Source organism: Mirounga angustirostris, unplaced genomic scaffold (assembly GCF_029215605.1).
Source record: "Mirounga angustirostris isolate CCGP_5_RB_7025 unplaced genomic scaffold, mMirAng1.0.hap1 SCAF_5, whole genome shotgun sequence".
In the NCBI taxonomy this organism is placed as follows: domain Eukaryota; kingdom Metazoa; phylum Chordata; class Mammalia; order Carnivora; family Phocidae; genus Mirounga; species Mirounga angustirostris.
Window position 1 is genome coordinate 90,224,827 of NW_026991713.1, and position 24,802 is coordinate 90,249,628.

Genomic DNA, 24,802 nt, shown 5'->3' on the forward strand with positions numbered 1-24,802 from the left:
TTGATTACCATTGTTCTAACATTCGGTTTTCTTTAAAAAAAAAAAAAAATCTTATATCTATTTATTTCTATTTAATTTTTCCTGAGGTTAATTTTTTTAAATGTGTGTTGGCCATTTTTATTTTTTTTCTTTAATTAACTGTCATATTTGCCCACTGTGTTACTAGATGTTTATGCTCTCTATCTTTTACCACATACAGCCTATTTCACGACCAAAAAAGTGAAAGTTATATGGACACCTTGATCCGACGTCTACAGCTGTATTCTCGGAATCTGGAACACCTGGTGGAGGAGAGGACCCAGCTGTACAAGGCAGAGAGGGACAGAGCCGACAGACTTAATTTCATGTTGCTCCCAAGGTAAGGCAAGTCCTCCTGCAGGATTCCGCAGCTGTGCCTTGTTCCTTCCAGCTGAAAGTGTCAGCATTTTTGTCTAGTATTTTTTTTTCCTTTGCATCTATATGGGATCGCTCCCTTTTGCACATTCTTCAGCAAATTATTGAGTTAAAAAAAAAAATACCTTGCTAAGATTTGGTCTGGTTCGTACTCTAAATATCTAGAAGAGGGACACCTGGGCAGCTCAGTTGGTGAAGCGTCTGATTGCAGGTCAGGTCATGATCTCAGGGTCTTGGGATCGAGCCCCGTGTTGGGCTCCCTGCTCAGTGGGGAGCCTGCTTCTCCCTCTGCTTGTGCTCTCTCATGCTGTCCTCTCTCTCTCTCTCCCTCTCTCTGTCAAATAAATAAAATCTTTTAAAAAAAAAAGAAAGAAAAGAAAATCTTATTTAAAAAATAAATAAATATATATATATCTAAAAGAAAAAGGCTATTTTCTTTTTTTTTTTTTAAGATTTTATTTATTTATTTGACAGAGAGAGACACAACGAGAGAGGGAACACAAGCAGGGGGAGTGGGAGAGGGAGAAGCAGGCTTCCCGCGGAGCAGGGAGCCCGATGCGGGGCTTGATCCCAGGACCCTGGGATCATGACCTGAGCCGAAGGCAGACGCTTAATGACTGAGCCACCCAGGCAGCCGGAAAAAGGCTATTTTCAAGTGGCTGTGTGGTGCCCCAGAAGGAGCATGGGCGGTGGAGTTAGAATGACCAGGGTTCTAACACCTCTTTGCCACTTTTACGAAGTCTGGGACCTTTGGCAAGTCACTGGCTGTCTCTCCTTAATCTCAAAATGGAAATCAAAGTTTTCCTATTGAATCTAGGAGCCATGAGGCTCTTGCAGGCACTAAATGCCCATTTCCACCTCAAAGTAGAAGCCAAATTACAAGAAGTAGGGGCAGTCGTGAGTGGAGGAGGTGGGAGCCATGTATCAGATGCCTCATCACAGAGGCATCTATGAGCTGACCTCTGTTTTGTGAAACAGAATCACAGCCATGGACATAAGAGAAAGGAGGTAAGGTTGAAATCCCCAAACAGTTTAAAGTTTTCTGAGTGCTGGTACTCAGAAAATAACTAAGCAAAGTTAAGAGAAGCAAGAAATTAAAATGTGAAGAGCTAGAAAACAGGCTTGGGCCAAAGGGAGCAGGAATGTTCTCCTGTCATTAAAGTAGACTAAACTGTTCTATGAGCTGAAGACTAGGCTAGGAGTCTAGCACTGGGTGAAATTGTGGAAACTGAGGTCAGCAAGGCCTGACTTCAAGCCATGGTTCCACCACCAACTTGGACAAGTTAACCTACATGAGCCAAGCCTCAGTTTCTCATCTACCTCATAGGCTGGCCCTAAGAATTTCCTGAAATAATGCCCAGGATATAAGGTAGTCAGCACAGAGCCTGCAATGCCCATGGTTTTGAACCCATGCTTCATTTGGAATATCAGTTCTACATTACTAAAGGAATGATTTTGAGACCATGGGAGCTGTCTTCTAAATAAAGAGACAGTTTCTCTTTGACAAACCTGGGTGGAGAGGTGGGAGTGACACACATGCTCTGTTCAGTCATCCGTGCCCGAAGGGAGCCTACTGCAGAATCTGTGTGTCCTCAGAGTGCCAAGGAACAGCCTGGGAATGGTACCCTGGAGATAGGCTTGAGCCCTTAATATTCCCATCAGAGATTTTTATATATATATATTTTTTTAAGATTTTATTTATTTATTTGACAGAGAGAGAAAGACAGCGAGAGAGGGAACAGAAGCAGGGGGAGTGGGAGTGGGAGAGGGAGGCTTCCCGCTGAGCAGGGAACCTGATGTGGGGCTCGATCCCAGGACCTGGGATCATGACCCGAGATGAAGGCAGTCGCTTAATGACTGAGCCACCCAAGCGCCCCAGAGATGGCGATTTCTATCAGAGCTTCAGAAATGCTAGTTATACGATGCATAATTCCTTCCCTGGCCTTTACTGCTGAGTGGTGACAAAAACAACATCCAGATAATCCAGCTGCCTTCCTGGGGTGTCATCATCAGTGGCTTTAACCAATAATGTTACTCAAACGATTAGTTTGAGAAACAGCTAGCTCACCACCTCAGATTTTTATCTTACCCTTGGTGTAATGTGCCACTTTGACCACTAGATGGTAGATGTTTTGTTTGTTTTCAGTATAGTTGACAGACCGTATTATATTAGTTTCAGGTGTACAACGTAGTAATTGGATGATTCTGTACATTACTCAGTGCTCACCACAATAAGTTTAGTTACCGTCTGCCTCCATACAATGTTATTACAACAGTATTGACTATATTCCCTGTGCTCTACTTTTCATCTCCATGGGTAGATGTTTTTATTGGATTGCCAAAGGTTATATGGCACCAATCACTTCAATAGCTGCAATACACCAGGCCTCCAGTGCAACTCACTTTGATAATTTATGTAAAAAGTATGTATATTTGTAAAAGAAAACTAAAACATACGCCAACAATAACTACAAGGATCAAAAAGAAACATAATGGCAAAATTGCGAATAAACTCAGACTGCATGTAGGAACCAGATACTACTTAAACACTTATTTAAACAGTGCCCCTTGGGTTTTGAGACAGTAAAATAGAAGCTTTTCTTCTTGTGGGAAGCCTTTCCAAGACATCTACTGTGTTCACTAATTTGTCTGTGTCAGCAACAGCCTGTTACCAAAGCTCGCCAGGCTAAGTCACAGCTCTTCATTTATCTACCAACATTAGTTTCTCTCTCTGGATAATGCACTAGTTTCCAAGCTCATATGACTTTACAGATATAAGCAGTAATAGGAAGGGTAAAGATGGTGAAATATCCAATTTTATCATTACATTTATATAGCCTTCAAAAAATTTGCACCCTTACACTGGGCCGGTCAAGAACAACCACCCCAGAAGTGCCCTGAGAATCCAACCAGCCACATCACAGGGGTGTTTCTCAAAGGTCCCAGGCTTTGTCATTGCACCAATTGAAAAGACTTTCCTCGATGCTTTGGAGGTTCTCACAACGAGTGTTGCGTGTCGTTGTGGTTAATGAACTATTTTCTGGGAGAATGGCAGATATTCCTCCTTCGATACAATCAGCTTACCTCCAGATCTTCCTCATCTCCATGAATACCCAAGGTCTGGGTTGTGGAGGAGATGCCCGGAAAGAAAAAGACCAAAAGGTGGGATGTTGCTGAGTACTGGCTCTCCCCTTAGTGGCTGTGGGACCTTGTGAAAGTCGTACTTTCTTTTTAAGCCTCAGTGTTCTCAGTGACCTCCACGGCACCTCCCAGCGGCCATGTTCTGATTCTAGTGGTTCCATACTTGGATCCTTTACAGAGGGATCCCAAGGGCAGACAGGGAGAGGTTAGTCTCATGTTGGCCCCACCCATTTTCTCAATGAAAAGGCAACTTGGCCCATCAAGGAAGTATGGTGTGGAATTCCTTCTTTGTGGTTCTCTCTTAATTCTGAGTCCGATATACTACTCCTTCCATTTCTGCAACAAAGATATTCTAAGTTGCTTTTATTTGACTTCTGCAGTTTTACCATAATTTTAACTTGACTGACTGACTTTGCTTTTTAAAAGACCCAAATCTGGTTCAAAAATATATCAAATAAGTTCTTGTTCAGAAAATATCAAAGTTAATTTTTAAATGTATTGTTCCTTTATAGTGATATTAAACAATACCAAGTAAACCATGCTTGGGAGGCAAAACTGTTGGCTCTGATGAAAAAAGTCAGGTGTGACAGCTGTAGTGATTCAAGCTCTTACATTAATGACACACCCTCCTCAGCTTCCTGATGTAGAGCTATAGCTAGAAGAAGCTGACTATCAATACAGTGGCAAAAAGTGGGCAAGTGTGTATCCATATGAGGGTTATATAGGTACTAGAGTTATATGTACATGTTTATTAGGGTTAATAATCAAGTACCAAGTTAATGCTAAACCTGCGTATATTCCTCTGAGTTCAAATGCAAGTATCATATGTGTATGTATGTAATATATTCCTACAGTCAGTATGTGCGACCAGTCTTTGCTTCCTGGTCACCCCACCCAAATCCTAGAATTCCCTGTGGATCATTACTACTGTCTCTAAGATTTATGCAAGATAAAAAAAATAATTACTGAAGTCGAAGTCATTTTTTCCCCTTTCTCATCTAGGCTAGTGGTAAAGTCTCTGAAGGAGAAAGGCATTGTGGAGCCTGAATTTTATGAGGAAGTTACAATCTACTTCAGTGACATTGTAGGTTTCACCACCATCTGCAAATACAGCACCCCTATGGAAGTGGTGGACATGCTCAATGACATCTACAAGAGTTTTGACCACATTCTTGATCACCATGATGTGTACAAGGTAACCACTTCACCTAACAGGCTGAAATGATTGTACTACCCTTGGTCAGCAGAGCCAAAGTTGGTTGGTTCCTATTATTACTCAGATCTTGTCCTAATTTAAGATTTAATGAATTCATGATTGAATCTGAGCTCAAAATGAAGGGAAGTAAAAGAGTAACAAGGGTCAGAAGTCAAAATGCCCATGTAACTTTAAGAAGCAGTTTGAAAAAAACAACATAAACCTCATCAGGAATGAATTTTGGGTACTAAATTGAGAGAAAATGGCATTCTCTCAAATCATCTTTTAAAAAAATGGACAGTGTGTGGACTGATTGCAAAGGAAGCAGAGAAGACACTGGAGTTATAATAAGTAGAATAGGAATCTGCTGTTGAAGTAGCAAGCATCATTAAAAGAAGACTAAAGAAGAACAGGGAGAATATTCTGTAAGTTCAGCACTCTATCTGACTAGAGTGCGGGCCCATTTTGGGCTCATAATGTCTGAGTCAGAAGAGTAAAGGAGAATTGAATTCCCACATTTTCATGTTGGAAAAGCAGCAGAGCTTATGGAGCAAGTAACTTAGAATTAGAGCTATTTGTTCAAATCCCAACTGGCCCTCCCTGTGTGACCTCATAAAATACGTTTAACTTTGTCAAGTTTCAGTTTGCCTATCTGTAAAATGGAATGATAATAACACCTAACTCGGTAGATTATTGTGAAGGTTACTGAGATAAAATACTGTATGCTCAAGTAAAGTTTAGAGGTCACTCATGTAACAGTCTGTCATAATGGTTATTACCCACAGAGAAGATGTTCCTTTTAGGGTTTGTCTTAGCCCTATCTTCACTCTATGTAGGTCAGTAAAGCCATATGAACAATAGTTCTTGTTGGATAGGAAATGGTTATGCGTTTTAGAGATGGTTGGCAAAGAGAAGTTAACTACTCAACAAACGTGAACTATATGATTATGAAAATAAAATTAAAAGAGAGACTAATGTTTATAGGATACTGTTGATACAAATATACTTATTACAAGAAAAGTGTTTGGAATCACCATACTATAAGAATGTGCATTACAGGGGCACCTGGGTGGCTCAGTCGTTAAGCGTCTGCCTTCGGCTCAGGTCATGATTCCAGGTCCTGGGATCGAGCCCCGCATCAGGCTCCCTGCTCAGCGGGAAGCCTGCTTCTCCCTGTCCCACTCCCCCTGCTTGTATTCCCTCTCTCGCTGTGTCTCTCTCTGTCAAATAAATAAATAAAATCTTAAAAAAAAAAAAAAAAGAATGTGCATTACATCTTGGAGGAGCCTACAATTATTTTTTGTCAAATAGGACAGGAAAAAAATGTTAAGTGCTAAAGGTGACTTTTCTGGTAATTACAGGTATTCCTGAAATTATATACAACCATTCAGACTATGTAAACATTAGAGAAGGGTCACCACATCTGGATGGTTTATATTATTATGAAGTACTTTCGTGTGGTCAAAGTCTTTTATAGCTGTTTTATCATTCATTTAACTAGACTCTAAAACCATGAAGAAATTAGCAGAGACCTGGTCTTGAGCTAGTCCCAGAAAAAGAAGTATGGGGCTGTGCTCACACTGAGTTCTCAAAAGCTTTTGTTTTGACATGCCATCAACTGCTTGTTTTTTATGTCTTCTGCCTTTTGAAGGGGTAGGACCACTAATGAGCAACTATTTCCACAGGTGGAAACCATTGGCGATGCCTACATGGTGGCCAGCGGTTTACCCAAGAGGAATGGCAACAGGCATGCAATCGACATTGCCAAGATGGCCTTGGACATCCTCAGCTTCATGGGGACCTTCAAGCTGGAGCATCTTCCCGGCCTCCCCATATGGATTCGCATTGGAGTTCACTCTGGTACGGAGTTAAGCAATGTAGCAAATGGGAACCATATGAACCTCTGTGCACCAACTAAATCAGAAAGGATAAAGGGTCTCCAGATGTGATCGATTTTCCCATGAAGTTTACTCTTGAGTCTGCCTAGCAAATATGACATCCCATTACATATCCTGACATAATTAGACCCAATCCCAAACCCTAATGAGGTCCCATTACATATCCTGACATAAGTCGACCCTCCTTCGAGAGTTCTAGGGAACAACACTTTTACAGCACCTTTGACTCCTGGAATGATAAACACCAACTACAGACTAAAATGACAGCTTCCAGACTTCCTCCTATTTAAGTCCCCATATTTACTGTTTCATTTATTTCCTGCCCATTCCCTCCCTCTCCCTCCACCCCCAACGTCTGTTTTTTTTTTGTTTGTTTGTTTTGTTTTCCCACTACACTATTAGAGTATCTTTCACGGATTGGATTATCTACAGGGGGAAAAAATAGCTGGTAAAATTCCTATAATGAAAGGGCATTTATGTCCACCCCACCCCCCTCTATGGTACAGAAAGTACATGGATCACTTCAAAGACCATGAAAGATACTCAGCCTAGAATGTAGAGATTTGAGAAGATGAGCTACAAATGTTATAGAAAAATGAAGTTGGAGAGGAACTCAGAAGTCATCTAGATTAATCCTTTATAGGGCACAACTTATTTTTATAGGTTCCAAGGCAAGTAATACTATAGCTACCTTTGGAATAATCCCAGGATTCCCTGAAAACTCACTGTTTCCAAAGCCAACTCACTGCATTACTAGTTATAATTATTAGACAGTCTTTCCTTGTGTTAAAACTCACATCTCCCTATACTTTCTTGTCATTGCTCTTTTTTCTGCCCTCCATGGCTCACAGAAGACTCAAAATACAGAAAACCCAAGATCACTACAGGGTTTGTGATGAGGACCAGACAACTGCATTTGCAAGAGTCATCCTCTAGCCATCATGCCTAGCAGAGAGCCTGGCAGTAAACATTTATTGATTTAGTAATGAGCCGGTGAGATTCTCAAAGGAAAAGTAAATAGAAGTTAAAAATTTCTGCCACAATCATGACCACAGCCATATATCAGAGATGTTTCCATATACACATGAGGAGACTTCCCAGGCATTTCCCCAGCCAGCAACAGCATGCTGTCCCTTTTCTGACCCATCACAGATTGCCAGGCCTGGAGGGAGGGACAGCGGCATGGCTGACTGAGCCGAGTCAGGGCTCTGGGTCCCGGTCCCATCTCTTTCCCCCTGTGACCAGCTCAAGCCTGAGCCGACCGCCAGGGCCCCAGGTGTCACCACATTGGGCTAGAGTGAGCATAGATATTAGGCACACATACCTGGAGGGGTTTAGCCCTCAGAAATTAAGAGGTTGCAGTTAAATATTGATAGTTGAAAACAAGACTTCATATCTGCAGAAATTTTCACTGCCCGGCCCTTCCCAGCTTCACTCCAGTGTTGAAGTGAAGAGTCACCTGTAATTTGCCCTAGCGGACCTCAGGCCCAGATCAGAGAGATCCTCTGATACAATAGAGGTCTCTCCAGCTCCTTCCCTTGGGTAGGCTGCTTCTGCTTCTGTTTGTTTCTTGTTGCTGTTGTTTGGTTATTTTGTGTTGTTTTGCCTTGAACCTAACAAAGAAGGGCTCAGCATTCAAAGGAAGATCTGGTATTTTGATTTTTTTTTTCCATGTTCATAATCACAGAGAATCTATAGGATAAACCTACAAAGAAACTCATGTAGGTCAAAACCCAATAAGCCAACTAGAAAATCAAGTTCCCTTTATCCAAAACTGGTTTTGCAATTTCTGAGTTAGTCTTTAACGTCTAAAATCTGTAACTCCTTGTGTTCAGTCACTCCACACAGATACCTGATTAACAACCCTTCTTCCCTACCCAGTATGCTGCTGTGCCCAGTCTTGCCTTGGTTTCTGTGTTCTTGCGAGAATGTCCTTGCGCCGCAGCCTCTTTCATCCCTCTGCGTTCACATGGCACATGAAGTGTGCCAAGCCCTCATCTTCTGGGTCTTCCATCATTGTGTCACCAGTCCGAGCAATGCTACTCTGAGTAAATAAAAATAAAACACAATTTGGCCACTGAGGCTTTGAGCTAAGAGCTCGGGGCTGTGTGGCCTGGCACAGTAAGCGAGCCGTGGGGGAGTCTTCCTCCTTCCCGAGAACCTTCTATTGAACATATTAAGAAGGACTTCCCACCTCTGCAGCCTGGATCTCTGGAAACCTTTCTTGTTTTGTGCAAATGTACTTTTCTGTCCTATAGCAAAATATTTTCTGGAAGCTTGTCTTGCTAGAACAATGCTTTCCTCATTGAATACATCCATTTAAGAAGTGTCACGGCTCCTTTTTCGCACCTACATCAAATGAAGGATGCAGCACTGTGCCCCTGAGAAAAGCCCTACCCACCCTAACTCCGCACCGTGATTGCTGCTGCCTCCACTTCCTGCTTTCTGTGCATTCCAGGTCCCTGTGCTGCCGGAGTCGTGGGGATCAAGATGCCTCGTTACTGCCTATTCGGAGACACCGTCAACACAGCCTCTAGGATGGAATCCACGGGCCTCCGTAAGAAAGATCACTTTTCTTAGAGGAAGAGTGTGTCTTCCAACAGAGGGAAACTAGAGAACAAAACGCACAATAAGGAGCTACAAAGTGCTAGTGAGATGAAAGAATGACCTTTCACATTGACTGGACGTGAGCCTGAGTCCATTTGGTCCTTGCGACATTTGCTTTTGTCGCTGCCATTTCCTGGGAATTACTGTGTTCTTCCTTTTTAACTCAGTAGTAGACTATTTCTATTTGTTTGGGTTTATTTGCAATGCATTCAGACATGCTTTCCCTGGAATGGTCATGAAATTTAGCATGGAAGTTAAAAAAAAAAAATTCAGGCGCTCCTGGGTCGTTCAGTCGGATAAGCAACTGCCTTTGGCTCAGGTCATGGTCCCAGGGTCCCGGGATCGAGCCCCGCATCAGGCTCCCTGCTCAGCGGGGAGTCTGCTTCTCCCTCTCCCTCTGCCCCTCTCCCCTACTCATGCTCTCTATCACACACTCTCTAATAAATAAATAAAATCTCTTAAAAAAATTCAGGGGGTTAGATATGGAGCATACGCTGGCTCGTTTTCCTATTCCTCTTTTGTTTTCCTGAGAATTGGTTTTAGTAAAGAAAAACATAAGTATTTATTATACGCAGAAGCCTCTATTGCATTTGCCTGACAGGGTAGAGGCGCTGGGAGCTACATGTAGTGGATAATAAATACTGGTAACAGTGATAGTAACAGGAATCTATGTAAGAGAGAAAGCAAGCTTTGGTAGGTGTGGGTGGGGCTTACAAGAACACAGGTGGTAGAGTGGTATCTTGGCAGTCTGCTGACAACCTGATACTGGTTTGTACTAGAAAATCATGGCATAAAGGAAAGGGCGGATTTGGGTCACAGTTACAACTATACAAATCACTGTCTGTATAAACGGGGGGAAAGTTGCCTCATCTTTCTAGGCATCAGAAAGTGGAAGGAATAAATTGAGGATGGGAACCGCAGGGGCCACCACTCTGAGGAGGAGGGAGAATCTATAGAGCACAACCTGGGGAGCCCCTTCACTCAGGACCCCCAAAAGCAATGTCAGACCCTCTTTCATCCCATGTGTGATAGAATTTATCTCACGGATTGTATTTTCAAGTGTCCTTTCACTAAAACAGCTCAGCTGTCAAGAACTCCTGTAACAAATGTCCTGAATCAAGTGGAAACAAATGTGTTCGTATAATAGACTTCAAAATGGATGAGATTTTCATTGATCATTTTGCATTTCCAGCCTTGAGAATTCATGTGAGCGGCTCCACAATAGCCATCCTGAAGAGAACTGAATGCCAGTTCCTGTACGAAGTGAGAGGGGAAACGTACTTAAAGGTAAGGGATCCACAGAGAGAGGACCCAGAAAAAGCACTCACTCGGGGGTCACCTCCTTGGAGACAGGACATCCAGTGGTCAGTAATATTGAGGAGCACAAAGATGAAGAATCCTTTTCTGCACTCCCTGCGGTGATCACCCATTACCCCCTGTAGGAGAAGCCACCCCTGAAGAATGCGAACTCAGAGCCTTTTTCATATTTTGAACTAACACCAATATGTTATAAAATGCTACCACCATTTCTTCCACATACCTCCAAGTTTTGTGTCCATTTCCTCCTGCAAAGCTGAGAGCTAAGGTCTGGGACAGAACTTATTTATTTATTTATTTAAGGTGTATTTATTTATTTGAGAGAGAGCGAGAGAGCGGGGGTAGGGGGAGGAGCAGAGGGAGAGGGAGAGAGAAACTCAAGCAGACTCTGCATTGAGCACAGAGCCCAACACGGGGCTTGATCCCATGATCCTGAGATCATGACCTGAGGTGAAATCAAGACGCTCAACCCACTGTGCCATCCAGGTGCCCTGGGACTTATTTAGCTTAAGTCAAAGCCCCCATGTCCTCCCTTACTTCCTTGCCCTCACTGCAAGATGCTGCTTCTCTCTAAAACCACCTCTCCAGGGGTTGCTTTACCATTCTTTTTTTTTTTTTTTTAAGATTTTATTTATTTATTTGACAGAGAAAGACACAGCGAGAGAGGGAACACAAACAGGGAGTGGGAGAGGGAGAAGCAGACCCCCCGCCGAGCAGGGAGCCCGATGCGGGACTCAATCCAGGGACTCCAGGATCATGACCTGAGCCGAAGGCAGTCGCTTAACCAACTGAGCCACCCAGGCGCTCTGCTTTACCATTCTGAAGCTCTGGACCCGTGAATTGCCTGCCACCTGTGGCCCCAGACTTCTGATTCAGCATCATCTGGGTGCTTTCGAAAATGTAGATACCTGGACTCTCCACCAGGCTTGCTGAGAAAGACCCTCTGTGGATGTAGATCAGGAATCTATATTTTTAAGGAGTAGTCTAAGTGATCAGGATGCACGCCAAGGATGGAGAATCACCAGTCTCTCCTCTCCAGGCTGTTCCTCATATTCATAACAACTGCCTTCCAGAGGTACCAAGGGTCTCCAGTTGGCCCTCGGGCTGCTTTTCAAACGTCATTCCAGTCCTTTCACAACTGATCTGAAGCCAACTACCAACCGTAAGATGATCTGTCTCCAGGAGCCACAGTGCTTCTAATCTTTACACTGTGACTGCAACTTGGAAAAGCCTTCTTTCCTGTAGACGTGCCCTATATCACACGCATTATCAATACACTTTCTGCACAGAGCATTCCCCCCAGCATAGAAGTGGTGTATGGAAGACTGCAGTCCAAACACAGCCAGCAAACTACTCACTAAATAGGAGTGATTTGTAGGGCGCCCGGGTGGCTCAGTCTGTTGACATCTGACTCTTGGTTTTGGCTCAGGTCATGATCTCAGGGTCATGAGATCTAGCCCCAGATTGGACTCACACTCAGCATGGAGTCTGCTTGGGATTCTCTCTCTCCCTCTCCCTCTGCCTCTCCCTATCGTGTGTGCTCTCTCTCTCTCAAATAAATGAACCTTTAAAGATGAGTGATTTTTAAATATGTAGCCATCCCATCTCCTATTCAAATACAAGGTTTGGCGAAAATAGGATTTCCAGTACATTTCCATTCATTTTATAGCCTCCAGATGTGCCCAGCAGAAGTCACTTAATAAGCATTTTTTAGGGTGTACATGTCTTTGTAATTTACATGCTTAAGGTGGGGAAACTGTGGCAAAAGGTTTGTGACGAAATCTTGTGGCGAAAAGGGCTAGAAGAAAAAGTGGGTGATGAAAACCAGTTGGATGTTTTGGCGTAGCAGGATTGGACGCGAATTTTCTTCTTTTTTCATTTAGAGTTCTTATGATGTTGCTATAGCGACACTTTGAGATGTCTTTTGGGGAAAAAAGAGAACTCTACTTTGGAAAAAAAACACGTCTGGGGAATGAGAGACTTATTTTTAAAAAGGCACTTGGAAAGAAAGATACGTCTAGAGGGAATGCAAATCCCATCAGAACATGGGCTCTACTGAGGTGTGGACACTGATGAGAAACATGGAAGTGAGGTGTCTCTTGGAGATGGATGTTTGTCAGCACCGTGGGCCAGAGCTGACCTGTCTCACTGGCCTCTGTGGCGCCCACATTTCTTGTCTCCCCAGGGAAGAGGAACTGAGACCACCTACTGGCTGACGGGGGTGAAGGGCCAGGAGTACAACCTGCCGACCCCTCCTACTGTGTAAGCCGCTGGGTGTGGCAGGGTGGGACAGGGGAGGGGCAGGCTTGGCTTTATCAGTTGGGTACCTACAGCCAATGTAACAGTTGGCAAGTGCTCCACCCATGGCAATGATAATATTGAATACACGGCCAGGGACTACATACATGAGAAGTCTAGAAACCTCCCTTCTTGGATGCCAGAAGCTGGGTGTTCAGGCACGCTCAGAACCGAGGAGAGTTGACAGCTCACCTCCTGGCAGATCTGGTTCAGACCAGAGAAAGGCCTGCTGGTGGCCAAGAGGCACTCTGCGACTCGGAACCCTGCCCGCAGCTCTCTGTGGGGCTGCTGATGGAAACAGGACCTCCCCCCAACCCCCTGCCCACCCCAGGACTGTGGTTCTGGGTTTTCACATGGAGGCTGTGTTCTCCCAGAGATGAGGAAGGCCAGGTTTCAGGTCTAACGAACAGGTTTCAGTTCCCTTCATGGTGACCAACAGGGTCACCCCGTTGCACATTTGGTTGCTGCAATCAGTCGCATGGCTGCTGGGGTGGCTTTTGCTATGGTAGAGAGACCCTATCTTGCAGACTCCCAGATGCTGGACCCAGATAGATGGTGAGCCTGTAGAGAAGCGAACACAAGCAAGATCTTCCCTGGGCCACAGGGGAGCCAGCCCATTATTGGAGCACCCAGGTCCATTCCAGACTCTTGAAACCCTCCATCCCTTTGGAGGCCTCCCCAAACAAGATCCACACCCCAGAATGTGTGGGACCCAAGTCCTCAGGGTTGGGTCACAGGGGCCTCGCATTGTCCTGGCTTTGTTTGCCCTCCCTGAAGTGGCATGTGGAAACCTAACCGTGCTTCCAAATCCAAGCAGCATGCCATTCCACTCGGAAGTTGAAATAGAATTTTCTGCTTGAAATGTATCCTGCTTTTTCCACAAATGCACAGAGCAGGGATGACAGCTCTTGTAAGCCCATCAAAAGCAAGGCTCATTCTGTATTCTCTGGACTTCCCGTGTTTAGCACGGACTAAGCACTCATTAAGTGTTTGGTAAACAGAACTGATTGTTCTGGAGCGATGGAATATTCTGTATGAATTGCTGAGAAGTTCCATTTTCCCTCCGCACTCTCTTTCCAGGGAGAATCAGCAGCGCTTACAAGCTGAATTTTCTGACATGCTCGCCAACTCTTTACAGAAAAGGCAGGCGGCGGGGATAAGATGCCGAAAACCCACACGGGTGGCCAGCTACAAAAGGGGCACTCTGGAATACCTGCAGCTGAACACGACCGACAATGAGAACACACAAGCGAACTAAGTAGAGCTGCACTCCGGCAGCGGCCTCAAGTGTCCCGGGGCCCTCAAAGCGACCGAAGACTTAGCTGCGCTCTGCTTAGCCTTGGCTGCCTTGGCTGGAACATAGACTTGCTTCTGTGAATCAGATGTGCACTCTCGGTGCAAAAATTACCTTCTACTCTGGAGTCTGATCTCAGCAGTGGCTCCAGGGAACGTCCCCCTGGGAAAGAAGAATGGATGGACTGTCTCCACGTTGAAGAGATTGTGTTCTTATTTCATTTATTTTGTTTTGGTTTTGTTTTGGTTTGTTTGCTGGCTCTTTTTCCTTCTGTATTCATGAGAGTTTTTGAATGGTCACGATTATATTTTAAATACCCTATCTCCATTAAATTATATTTAACTCATAATTTTTGCAGAAAACATGCTATATGGGAGGCAGGAATAAAAGTTAAAAATGTCCTGAGTCTGTGTATGTGTTTCCAGCGACTCCAGCCATTTTCCTGAAATGCGCTAGCGGCCATCTTGTGCTTGCTGGACAAAGGATTACAGTCCCCAGCACGGAAGCAAGGCAAAGCCAGGATTGTTGTTCAGGGCTACGAACTTGGATGTTCAGTATCTCCAGCTACGCCCGAGGGGATGTTATGCCTAGCCTTCTACCATGGGAGACAGGGCCTACATCTGTCTCCAGTCTGAGGTAAAGGTCAGATCTTATTTACTGGTAAAGACAAAGTACTTGAAACTCTGCAAATATCCCCTTCCTGCCATCCAGCAGTCATCTTCTGCCCCCCTTCTTATGGTACCCCAGAATAAATCATTTGCTTGAAATCTCGGGGGAAATGACAAAAGGCAGTGTGGAGTAGATTAGAATCAGAAAGGCAAGAATGTAACGCTCCTGGCACTAATCTGAACTAAACTGCTTCGACCACATTACTCTTCCCACCCTCCACCCCCACCCCACCACAAAAACCACTCCAGAGATCAGAAAACACGTTATGTTTTTTCCATCACCTGGAAAGGCGTAAAATCAAAAATAATAAAGTCTCTCCTGATTTATAGGTTTAGCCCTTCATATGCAGCAAGAGTCCTTACCTGGAATCTGGAGGTTTGTAATTTGTGCCTCAGCGTCTCTGCGGCAATGGCTTCACAATTCCAAAGAAATATGCTTATAAAGCAAGAATTATTTGCATACATGCAAGATAGCTTAGAAAGTTTGTAACCCATGAATTCTATGTGAAAAAAGTACAAGAGGAAGTACTGTGTGGAAACAAGAAATAAATTCAAGAGGAATACAGGAAATCCTAGAATCAATTATTTTATACCTTTGATATATACTCCTCTTGAAACATGCATGATCTGACTTAAAAATATTTTAGTAGTAATACAACTAAATCAAAGCTATGTGTTTTCTCTGTTTAGTTCCAGATATCCAGTATCAAAAAAGGAATTAGAATTTAAATGAGAAAGGCAATTTTACCTTATTCTTTTTTTATAATTCCCCTAGAAAACAATGAAAATAACAAATTATAGAGGAGACAACTAAAGAAACAAATACTCAAGATTTTAAACTTCAATTTCAATTAAAGATGAGTGATTTTTAAATATACAACATGTAGAACAGCATACCTGTTCTAAAACTGATATCTGGGATAAAATAAAGGAGAAACCTTGAGCAGCTCTTACTTCCTCAGACCTCAAGCAGGAAAGAGATTTCCCTCCAAGTTAATATCATATCCTAAAAGCCTGGCTGCTGATTAGGTGACCAGATTGAGGCGATGATCAAGCAGGAAATGACCTTGTAAATATTTTGAAAGCCTCCGAATGGCAGAGAAAATAGAAACTATGTTGATATAAAGTCTTCAACATAATATCCCATTGGAAAGAGATGCCAGAAGTAAAGCAGAGGAAGGAGTAGAGGAGGAAACCAATAATTTCCATTGCAATTTTAAAGGGCTCAGCTATGAGTTACATTAACCATTCAATGGAACCACTCAATGCAGCCCAATAGAAATATGTCAGCCTCATATGGACATTTCTTAGCTTTTTATTTTGAAAAAATAACACATTCATAGCAAGTTGCAAAAAAAGAACAAGAGGGCATCTGGTCCAGATAAGATGGCATAGATTCATTTCTCCCCGATCTTTCTCTCTCAGTACAACTGTAAATCCATGATACAATGCAAGACACAAGTAAAGTAGAACCAAGGAGGATGGGAAGAGGAAAACAGACTTTTTAGGGACCCCAAGACTGCCAGAACAACATTGCAACAGAGTGTCTTACTCTTCTCCACTCAACAAAAGAAGGCAAGTCAGACCCAGCATTTTTTAACTTTTGAACCAAAACTGCTTTGCAACTTTGTCAAAATCAACTGTCCATACTTGGGTGATTCTGTTTCTGGGTTTTCTATTTTATGCCATTGATCTATGAGTCATCTTATCCCTCATCCCATGGCACATAGTCTTGATTATTGTAGCTGTGTAATAAATCTTAAAATCAGGTGGAGTACTTCATCCCACTTTATCCTTTTGCAAAATTGTTTCAGCTATTACAGTTTTTTTGCCTTAGCATATAACTTTTAGAATAAGCTTATATACAGCTCTAATAAAACTTGTGAGGGTTTTGATATCATTTGCATCAAACCAATATGTCAGTTTCGGGAGAACTGACACCTAGGCTATGTTGAGTCTTCCAATCTATGAACATGGTATGTCTTGCCATTTATTTAGATCTCCTTTTACATATGCAATTTAAATATTCTAATAGTCACATTTTAAAAAAGAAACAGGTAACTTACTTTAATAATATCTTTAATTAAGTCAGTATATTCAAAGTGTTATTTCTGCATGAAATCAATATAAAATTATTTAGATATTTTTCTTTTTTTGTGGTAAGCCTTTGAAAGCAGTGTATATTTTAGTTACAGAACATCTCAATTCAACCTAATCATATTTAGAGTGCTTAATAATCACATATCACTAGTCATTACTAATTCAACAGCATCACTTTAGAATGCCAAAAACTCGGGGACATACTTTTTCAGAGAAACGAGAGGAAATTATAGATTAAGTGAGAGAGCAAGAGGATTTATTCACTCTCTCAAGAGATACCCAGATACACACATGACATAGGTGTTGAAACTATCTAATGGGGAATTTTAGACAACTATAATTAGTATGTAAAAAGCTCTGAAGGAAAACACGAGCAACATGTAAGTTCAGATGGGCAATTCAGCACACAGCTGGAAGCAACAGGAAAGAATCAAATGGAAATACTACAAATAAGAAGCATAGTGACAGAGAGAAAGGATGTCTTTAATGGCTCATTACTAGACTAGCTGAGGAAAGAATCTATGTACTTGAATGTAGCATTAAAGAAATTCTGCAAACTAGCCAAAGAGAAAAAGTAAATAAATCAAAACAGAACTACTAAGAACTGTGGGACAATATCAAATGGCCTCAGGTGTGTAAATGGAATCCTAAATATACAACAATGCAGAAGAAACATTTGAAAAAATAATGACTGAAAATTGACCAAATGTAATGACAGACACCAAATCACAGATCCAAGATAACAAAGAACACCAAACAGGATAAATGCCCCAAACTACACTTACATTCAAACTGCTGAGAACAAAGAAAAAATTGTAAAGGTAGTGTGGGGTTGGTGGGGGTGAGGGGATGAGGAGAGAGACACACATTACACACAGAAGAACAAAGTTAAAAATTACAGCCAACTTGTCTTCTGAAACTATGCAAACTATAAGACAATAAAAGGACATCTTTAAAGGGCTGAAGAAAGAAAAATAGAATTCTATACCCAGCCAAAAAAAAAAAAAAATCAAAAGTGAATAAAAAAATACTTTCTCAAAAAAAGAATATGAGAATTTATTGCCAGTAGACCTACTCTACAATGCATGTTAAATGAATATGATACCAGATAGAAACTTGGCTCTTTAAAAAGAAACGAGTAAGACTGGAAATGCAATATAAAAAAGTCAAAAAATTTTTTCCTATTTTTAATTGTTTTAAAACCAGTCTTGTGTTTACCTTCTTGATTTCAGTTTCCTGTTGGACAGCACAGATTTAGAAAAATTGCAGCTTTATTTTGATTTGCTTTTTGACTTTGCACCAAAGGAGATATAAAAATGAAAAAAGTATATGAAAAGATGTAAAGCATCATTAGTCATTAGTAAAAATTTATTAAAGTCACAATGAGATAACACCACATATATTAAAATGGCTGAAATTAAAAATCTGACAGTATCAAGTGCTGACAAGGATGTAGAACAAATGAAACTCACACATTGTTGGCAACAATGTAAAATGGTACAGAAACTTTGGAAAATAGTTTGGCAGGTTTTATAAAGTTAAACATTTACCATAGGGCCCAACAATCCCACTCCTAATCTGTAATTATACAAATGAAATGAGAACTACATTCACACAAATACATGTTTCTGAATGTTTATATTAGCTTCATTCATAACCACCAAAACTGGAAACAACTGAGATTTTTTTCAATAGGTGGACTGATCAAGGAACAATAGGAAAGCCATTCAATGAAATACTACCCAGTAATAAAAAATAATGAACTACTGTTTCACATGACAACATGGATGAATCTTAAATGCAACATCTTAAGTGAAAGAAGCCAGACCCAAAAGACTCTATATTGTATGATTTCATTCATATGATATTCTGGCAAAGGGAAAATGGTTGCCAATTGTGTGGAGGGGGGGTTGACTACAAAAGGATAGAACAAATGAACTGGGGTGAGGTGGGCAGGCTTGTAACTGTCCTATTTGATACTGTGATGGTAAATACATGATTCTGTGCATTTGTCAAAACGCCAAGACTGTGTTGCACAAAGGAAAGACTTTTACTGTGAGCAGTTTTTTTAAAATGCAACCAGATGTAGATTGAACCCAAGATGGAATGCAGACTGTGACAAACAAATGTGTTCTACAGAATGGCATAATCTCACTAAAGAAGGTGGTAAAGAAAGGAGCTAACAGAAGTAACTTTGGAAAACAGTGTTTTGAGATGTTGTAAGGCTAAAAACAAAACAACTGTACAAAACACTGTGGTCTAGTTGATTGGTTTGTTCTTTAGAAAAGCATGGATGGGTTAGAAATTTTGAAACTCCTTTGAACAGATACTAAATTTGGGTATATAAGGAAATATATTTTAGATATGAACAACTGGTTTCACATTCAGAGAAAGAAGTTATAAATAAAGAGGTAATGTTAGAATTACCCTTGAAGAGCTAGATTGGATCAGAGGTATCACTATGAATAATCATGTTGATTTTTAAGATAGAGATAGGTAGATAGATAGATAGATGTATATATGTCTATATACTAACCAACTGCTAGGACCTAGAAGTGGTGATACCCAATAGCAATGAACATAACTAGTGTCCAGATTATGGGTTGTAAACCCCATTCACAAAAGCAATTGGAGCTCCTTGGAGAAGTGATTGATTTCAAGGTGAGGGCAGGAAAAATACAAAGTAAGCCTAGAGGATTTTGTGTTGTAATGAAGTGCTCAGAGGACAAAAAAAAGAAGTTGTGGTCATGTCAAAATGACACAGCAACCAACTGAAGGAACTCCCAAGAGTCAAACCTGGAAGAAATTTAGCAACTAAAAAATAGTGAAGTTTTCTATTATAACTTAAAGAATAAAGTAAATATCCATGATTCCATACTGCTATAAATAGCTGATTAAATATATAAACTATGGAGAAGAGACAATTCTTCCTTAGAGGAGAATCCAATTAATAAATGTAGAAGAAATGAAAAATGGGGCACCTGGGTGGCTCAGTTGTTAAGCGTCTGCCTTCAGCTCAGGTCATGATCCCAGGGTCCTGGGATCAAGCCCCGCATTGGGCTCCCTGCTCAGCAGGAAGCCTGCTTCTCCCTCTCCCACTCCCCCTGCTTGTGTTCCCTCTCTCGCTATGTCTCTCTCTGTCAAATAAATAAATAAAATCTTTAAAAAAAAAAAAAAAGGAAATGAAGAAAAATGAGAATGACTTGGAGAACACCAGAGTAATAATTGTTTCAGGCAGCATCTGAAATTACTGCTAAAATTGATGGGTGAAGATTTAAAGAAAAACAGTACTTGCATAGTTGCAAAGTATCTCCCCTCAGATATTTGGTACAACGGAAAAACTAGTGATCTAAAGCAGAACTCAGACACCACCTCAATCAGACGATTAAGACTAACTTCACCAGTATTAAGACACATTAACATTATATACCCCATGATATGATGCACAGAGAGGGTCCCATCACACATGTGATATTCTTCCCTAAAATAGAACCTCAATCTAATCATAAGAAAATATCAGACAAATTCAAATCGAGGGACATTTTACAAAATATTTAATCAGTTCTTGAAAGAAAGTCAGAGGAAAGAGTGAAACCCTAAGAAAATTAGCTTATAAGTTGAAGGACTCAGAAGTGACATCTGTTTGAAGTTACAGTGGTGACCAATACAGGCACTGATCCCCTTGGTAATAGAAGGAGGCAAGAGAACAAGACAGTGTTACAGGTGAGCTGACTTTCCATCTGTCTTAGTAGGAAGTCAGATAACGTCTGAGTTGATAAAACAAGTAACAAGAGTATCCCCTGCTTTCCAAAAGTTCGAGCTAATGCTGCTTGCTTTTACAAAAGACCTCCTATATTCATACCTGTTTTCACCAACCAAAGGAAATTCAAAGAGGATTTTCACTTTTATGAAAAAAGCTGTTATAGTACTAATACATTCCTGTCTGAGAGCATCTGCTTAATGACCATATAGCTTTATTTTGGTAACTGAAAAAAAAAGAACAATAACAAAAGTAATGTGGGAAATTGTGCCCTTTGTGCCTGACTCCCACGCATTTTTATCCAGCCCGCAGATGATAAGCCAGATAGATGTTGGATGATGTGTTCTGAAAATGACCTTGTTCCATCAAGTGGTGATAAGTTAACCATTCCAGAAAGAGAAGAATTTCCGGTCTAGAACCCATGGAGAAAGACTTTGTATCTGCAGTCACGGCACATTTTCACGTTTGCTAAAGATGCCATTATCTTTCTTCTGTACTTTTACAGAATATAAGGCTTTATGCATGTGCTTACACATACACATATACCATACAATGCAATCTCAGTGAAAATACATTTTATCCTATACCTATAAATAATTGCAATTTAACCTTGTGGAGATTATTCCAATGTCAAATTATTTGATGTATTAAGATAGAGCTCCTGGCTTATTGTTGGGCAGATGCATGACTTCACTATTTACATTGTTTACCAAAAAACATGATTTATCACTGTGAGTTCTATATTTCTTTGAAAACAAATAAATCAGATCTTGTGGTTTGTGAAAAAAGGGATGTTTTGTAAGAGTAGGATTGCACAAAGGCTTCCGCAGCTCCTAGGGGACCCTAGACTCCCCAGTCACCCGTTCAGCTCGGGAACAAAACGGGTAGAGAGCAGGGTTCCTCACGTGATGGACTTCCCCCGTCTCTGGAAAAGCCCAAGAAATGGGCTTACAGGCCACAAAACCAGGATACTGCGGAATGATACCTGGATCGTCACACAGAGACCTGTTTCAGCAAAACGCCACAGCAAAACAGTGCCCTGTTTGCCAGAATCCCCCCAGAGGCCTCTGTCGCGTGCACCTCACAAACACGGCGGCCTCCTCACACGGCTCCAAGTTCTCCAGGATCATCCGCTTCATTTTCCTGTGTACATGCCCTACGCCACCACCCACTGGGCTGTGAGCGTCCCAGTGAGAAGGAAGCTATGGTGTTCTGAGAAAAAGGAACAAAAACAAAAAACTAAACCCAAGCAGAAAACCCATCCCATGAACGATATGTAGGAGGCAATCAATAACATAGGTTGATGATTTCACTGCTGATATGGATAATGACCTTTTTTGTGCTGATTCCACTGCCTAGGACTCGGTCAACAAAGATTCCTGAAATGCAGAGTTGGTCAGAAGCAAGGGCAAGTTTTTTTTGCCACGGAGTCTGCCAATGTGGGGAGACACACAGCCTTTGGCTACAAACTGAAACGTACCCTCCAAAGGGGGAGGGTTAGGGTCGGGGTTAAACAGGAAAAATCCACAAAGTCTGTGCCCTTTATCGGGGTTGGTCAGACTCAGGTGCCAAACTGCAGGAGTGCATGACAAGCAGGATACAGCCCACTATCTCTGGTGGCGGTCTCAGGATGTGGCAGCCACTAGGGAGCGTGATTAAGATGTGTTGTAGGGGTCTTTCCAGGAATTTTGCTGAATTTTGTGAAATTTGTCATCTCAAGCTGTGCTGACTGGTTTTGTTCCCCACGGTCATTCAGCCTGATTAAAATTTTAGTTTTTGTCTCTTGACATGAGGGCACCCCTCTGGTCTGTTAGCTGTTGCTGTCTAATCAGTGGGGTCTTCTGTTCTCACATCTCTCCCACATTCTTCACTTACATTTTGAGATTCACCTCAGATACGACCTTCTCTTGCAGGACTCCTTGAAGCGTGCCCTTCCCTTCCATGTTTTGGGGTTCAGGGCGGGCCACCCCAGAATATGCCACTTTGGCATATTGATTCTTTTGAATGAAAGTTATTTGAGAAACAGCCAGTGCAAGAAGGACACTCTGACTCCCCCTCTCTGTCCCCCTAAAAGCAAGAAATAAATCTCTCCTGAGAAAGGTAGCCTCCCTGCCCGGGGAAGGTAAAGAGACCTTTTTATCACCAGAGATAGGGAGTTGAGGGCGGAGAAGGTTGTGTAAACAAAATCTCCTTGGTTTCTTCATTAATTATTACCCAAGCTGACGTTTCTGTCTGACAGTTCTTCGCAAATTTATTGTTTCTTTTTTCTTTTTTTTTTTAATTTAAATTCAAGTTAGCTAACATATAGTGTATTATTAGTTTCGGAGGTAGAGTTCAGTGATTCGTCAGTTGCATATAACACCCACATGCCCTCCTTAATGCCCATCACCCAGTTACTCCATCCCCCCACCCCTTCCCCTCCAGCAACCCCTAGTTTGTTTCCTATGCTTAAGAGTCTCTTATGGTTTGTCTCCCTCTCTAATTTTGTCTTATTTTATTTTTCACTCCCTTCCCCTATGTTCATCTGTTTTGTTTCTTAAATTCCATATATGAGTGAGATCATATGATAATCATCTTTCTCTGACTGACTTAACAAATTTAGTGTTTCTTTGTCTAAAAGGTATATAAACACCTTGGGTGTCATATCTTTGAGGCCCCCATATATACAAAATTAAATTAAATTTTTTTTTTCTCCTGTTAACCTGATTTGTGTCTATTTAATTACTAGGGGTAGAAGGAAATTCCCCCCCCCCCCCCCCCCGCCAACATCTGCCTTAGTGCCCATCCTCTGTGCCCCTAAAGCACTTACCACACTGTTGAAATGGACTGTTTACCTTCTAGGCCCCTTTGGACCATGAACTCCTCAAAGGCAGAGACTTTGGTCCCATCATCTCTGCATCACAGAGCCTAGCACAGTGCCTGGAAAACAGTAGGCACTTCACATATGTTGATGAAAGGAAACCATGGTTTAGTAGATTTCATTTTTAACTACCGTTTGGTTTACAGTGACTTGAAATTTGTCAGGAACTGGGCTGGGCTGAAAAAAACAGCTGAGCTGCCTGTTGCCAGGGTGGCTGACTAAAGCAATAAGCCAAAAGTGAAAGAATCAAGGCTCTGACCACTTACAGTGATGATATGAGCAAGAGTCCCAAACCAGAGAAAACTCTGCCTCCCCCTGTCCATTTCCCCCCATGGAACAACACACCAGTTGAGAGTCGGGTGGATCAGCAAAGATGTGGAGTTTCTCACTGTTGAAGGAGCCCCAGACAAAAGGCTCTGGCCGTCCTATGGACTCTGGGGTCAAGTGGAGGTGAGGGAGAAGGGCCAGGAGTGGAAAAGTACGAGGTGAGGGAGAAGGGCCAGGAGTGAGAAAGTACTCGGTACTGAATCAGAGTGGAGGAAAGTATCTTGAGGGCTTCTTTCTCCTCCTCCTGCAGGTAAGGAGGCCTCCTCCAGAGGCACTGGAAGAGGACCTCTGGCCAAGGTCTCACATAGAGAGACCTGGGAATAAAGGCACCAGGGCTAGGAATGATAGTAGGCAAAGAGCAGGACTGCCCGGGTCCTTGCCTATACCTCCCTCCAGAGACGCAGTGCACGGGCCGGGCACCCAGGCTGGCGTGGAGAGGACAGCTTTCCCCATGAGCCTTTGTAATGGCCTCTGGTCAGGCCTGAAAAAAAGCACATATAGGTGATTCACCAGGAGCCGACCTCCGCAATATTAAATATCAAGGCCAAAGCACAGAAACAATGAACTAGAAGGGGCAGCAAAGCTGGGTTTTCCAAGGGAGGCACAGAGAGCTGACATACGTCCATGACAAATTCCTAAGAGAAGGGTCCAAACCTGGGGATCAGCTAAAGTGAAGCAGGAATGCCCACTCTTCTAGTAAATTAGGAAAGGCCAACAAAACTATGACCTAGCAGTTATCTATATCTTTGAAAAATTGGTGCAGTGCTTTTGTTAAAAGCAAAAAAGAAAAATAAAACAAAAGTCAATGTGGGACTTTGGTCTTCCCCACACCAAATATGTAATGTCCTTTCCAACACCAACAACCAACCCTCTGACACCGACTAGGTGACCAACAATTCAATTGCCCTAGCTTCTTGCCCTAGCTACCCAGAGTTAGCATGGAC

The 24,802-nt window shown here is 42.1% G+C and overlaps 1 protein-coding gene and 1 long non-coding RNA gene across 5 annotated transcripts in view; one reads left to right on the top strand and one right to left on the bottom strand.

Moving 5' to 3' along the window:
• The window catches only part of GUCY2C (guanylate cyclase 2C), a 123,977-nt gene extending 109,436 nt beyond the window's left edge, over nt 1-14,541 (top strand). For 3 of the 4 annotated variants that reach the window (XM_054507169.2, XM_064591537.1, XM_064591539.1), the window contains 7 exons: nt 200-358; nt 4,537-4,729; nt 6,415-6,589; nt 9,086-9,184; nt 10,427-10,521; nt 12,737-12,813; nt 13,930-14,541. In XM_054507169.2, coding sequence (XP_054363144.1) covers nt 200-358; nt 4,537-4,729; nt 6,415-6,589; nt 9,086-9,184; nt 10,427-10,521; nt 12,737-12,813; nt 13,930-14,107 — 976 coding nt within the window. In that variant the 3' untranslated portion in view covers nt 14,108-14,541. The remainder of the gene's footprint in view (nt 1-199; nt 359-4,536; nt 4,730-6,414; nt 6,590-9,085; nt 9,185-10,426; nt 10,522-12,736; nt 12,814-13,929) is intronic. The other variant, XM_064591538.1, reaches the window with a different exon arrangement.
• A 3,673-nt stretch (nt 14,542-18,214) lies between these two features.
• LOC123840460 (uncharacterized) overlaps nt 18,215-24,802 on the bottom strand; it is a 32,215-nt gene continuing 25,627 nt past the window's right edge. Inside the window, exon 5 of the long non-coding RNA XR_010411605.1 lies at nt 18,215-24,339. This is a non-coding gene — a long non-coding RNA (uncharacterized LOC123840460). The remainder of the gene's footprint in view (nt 24,340-24,802) is intronic.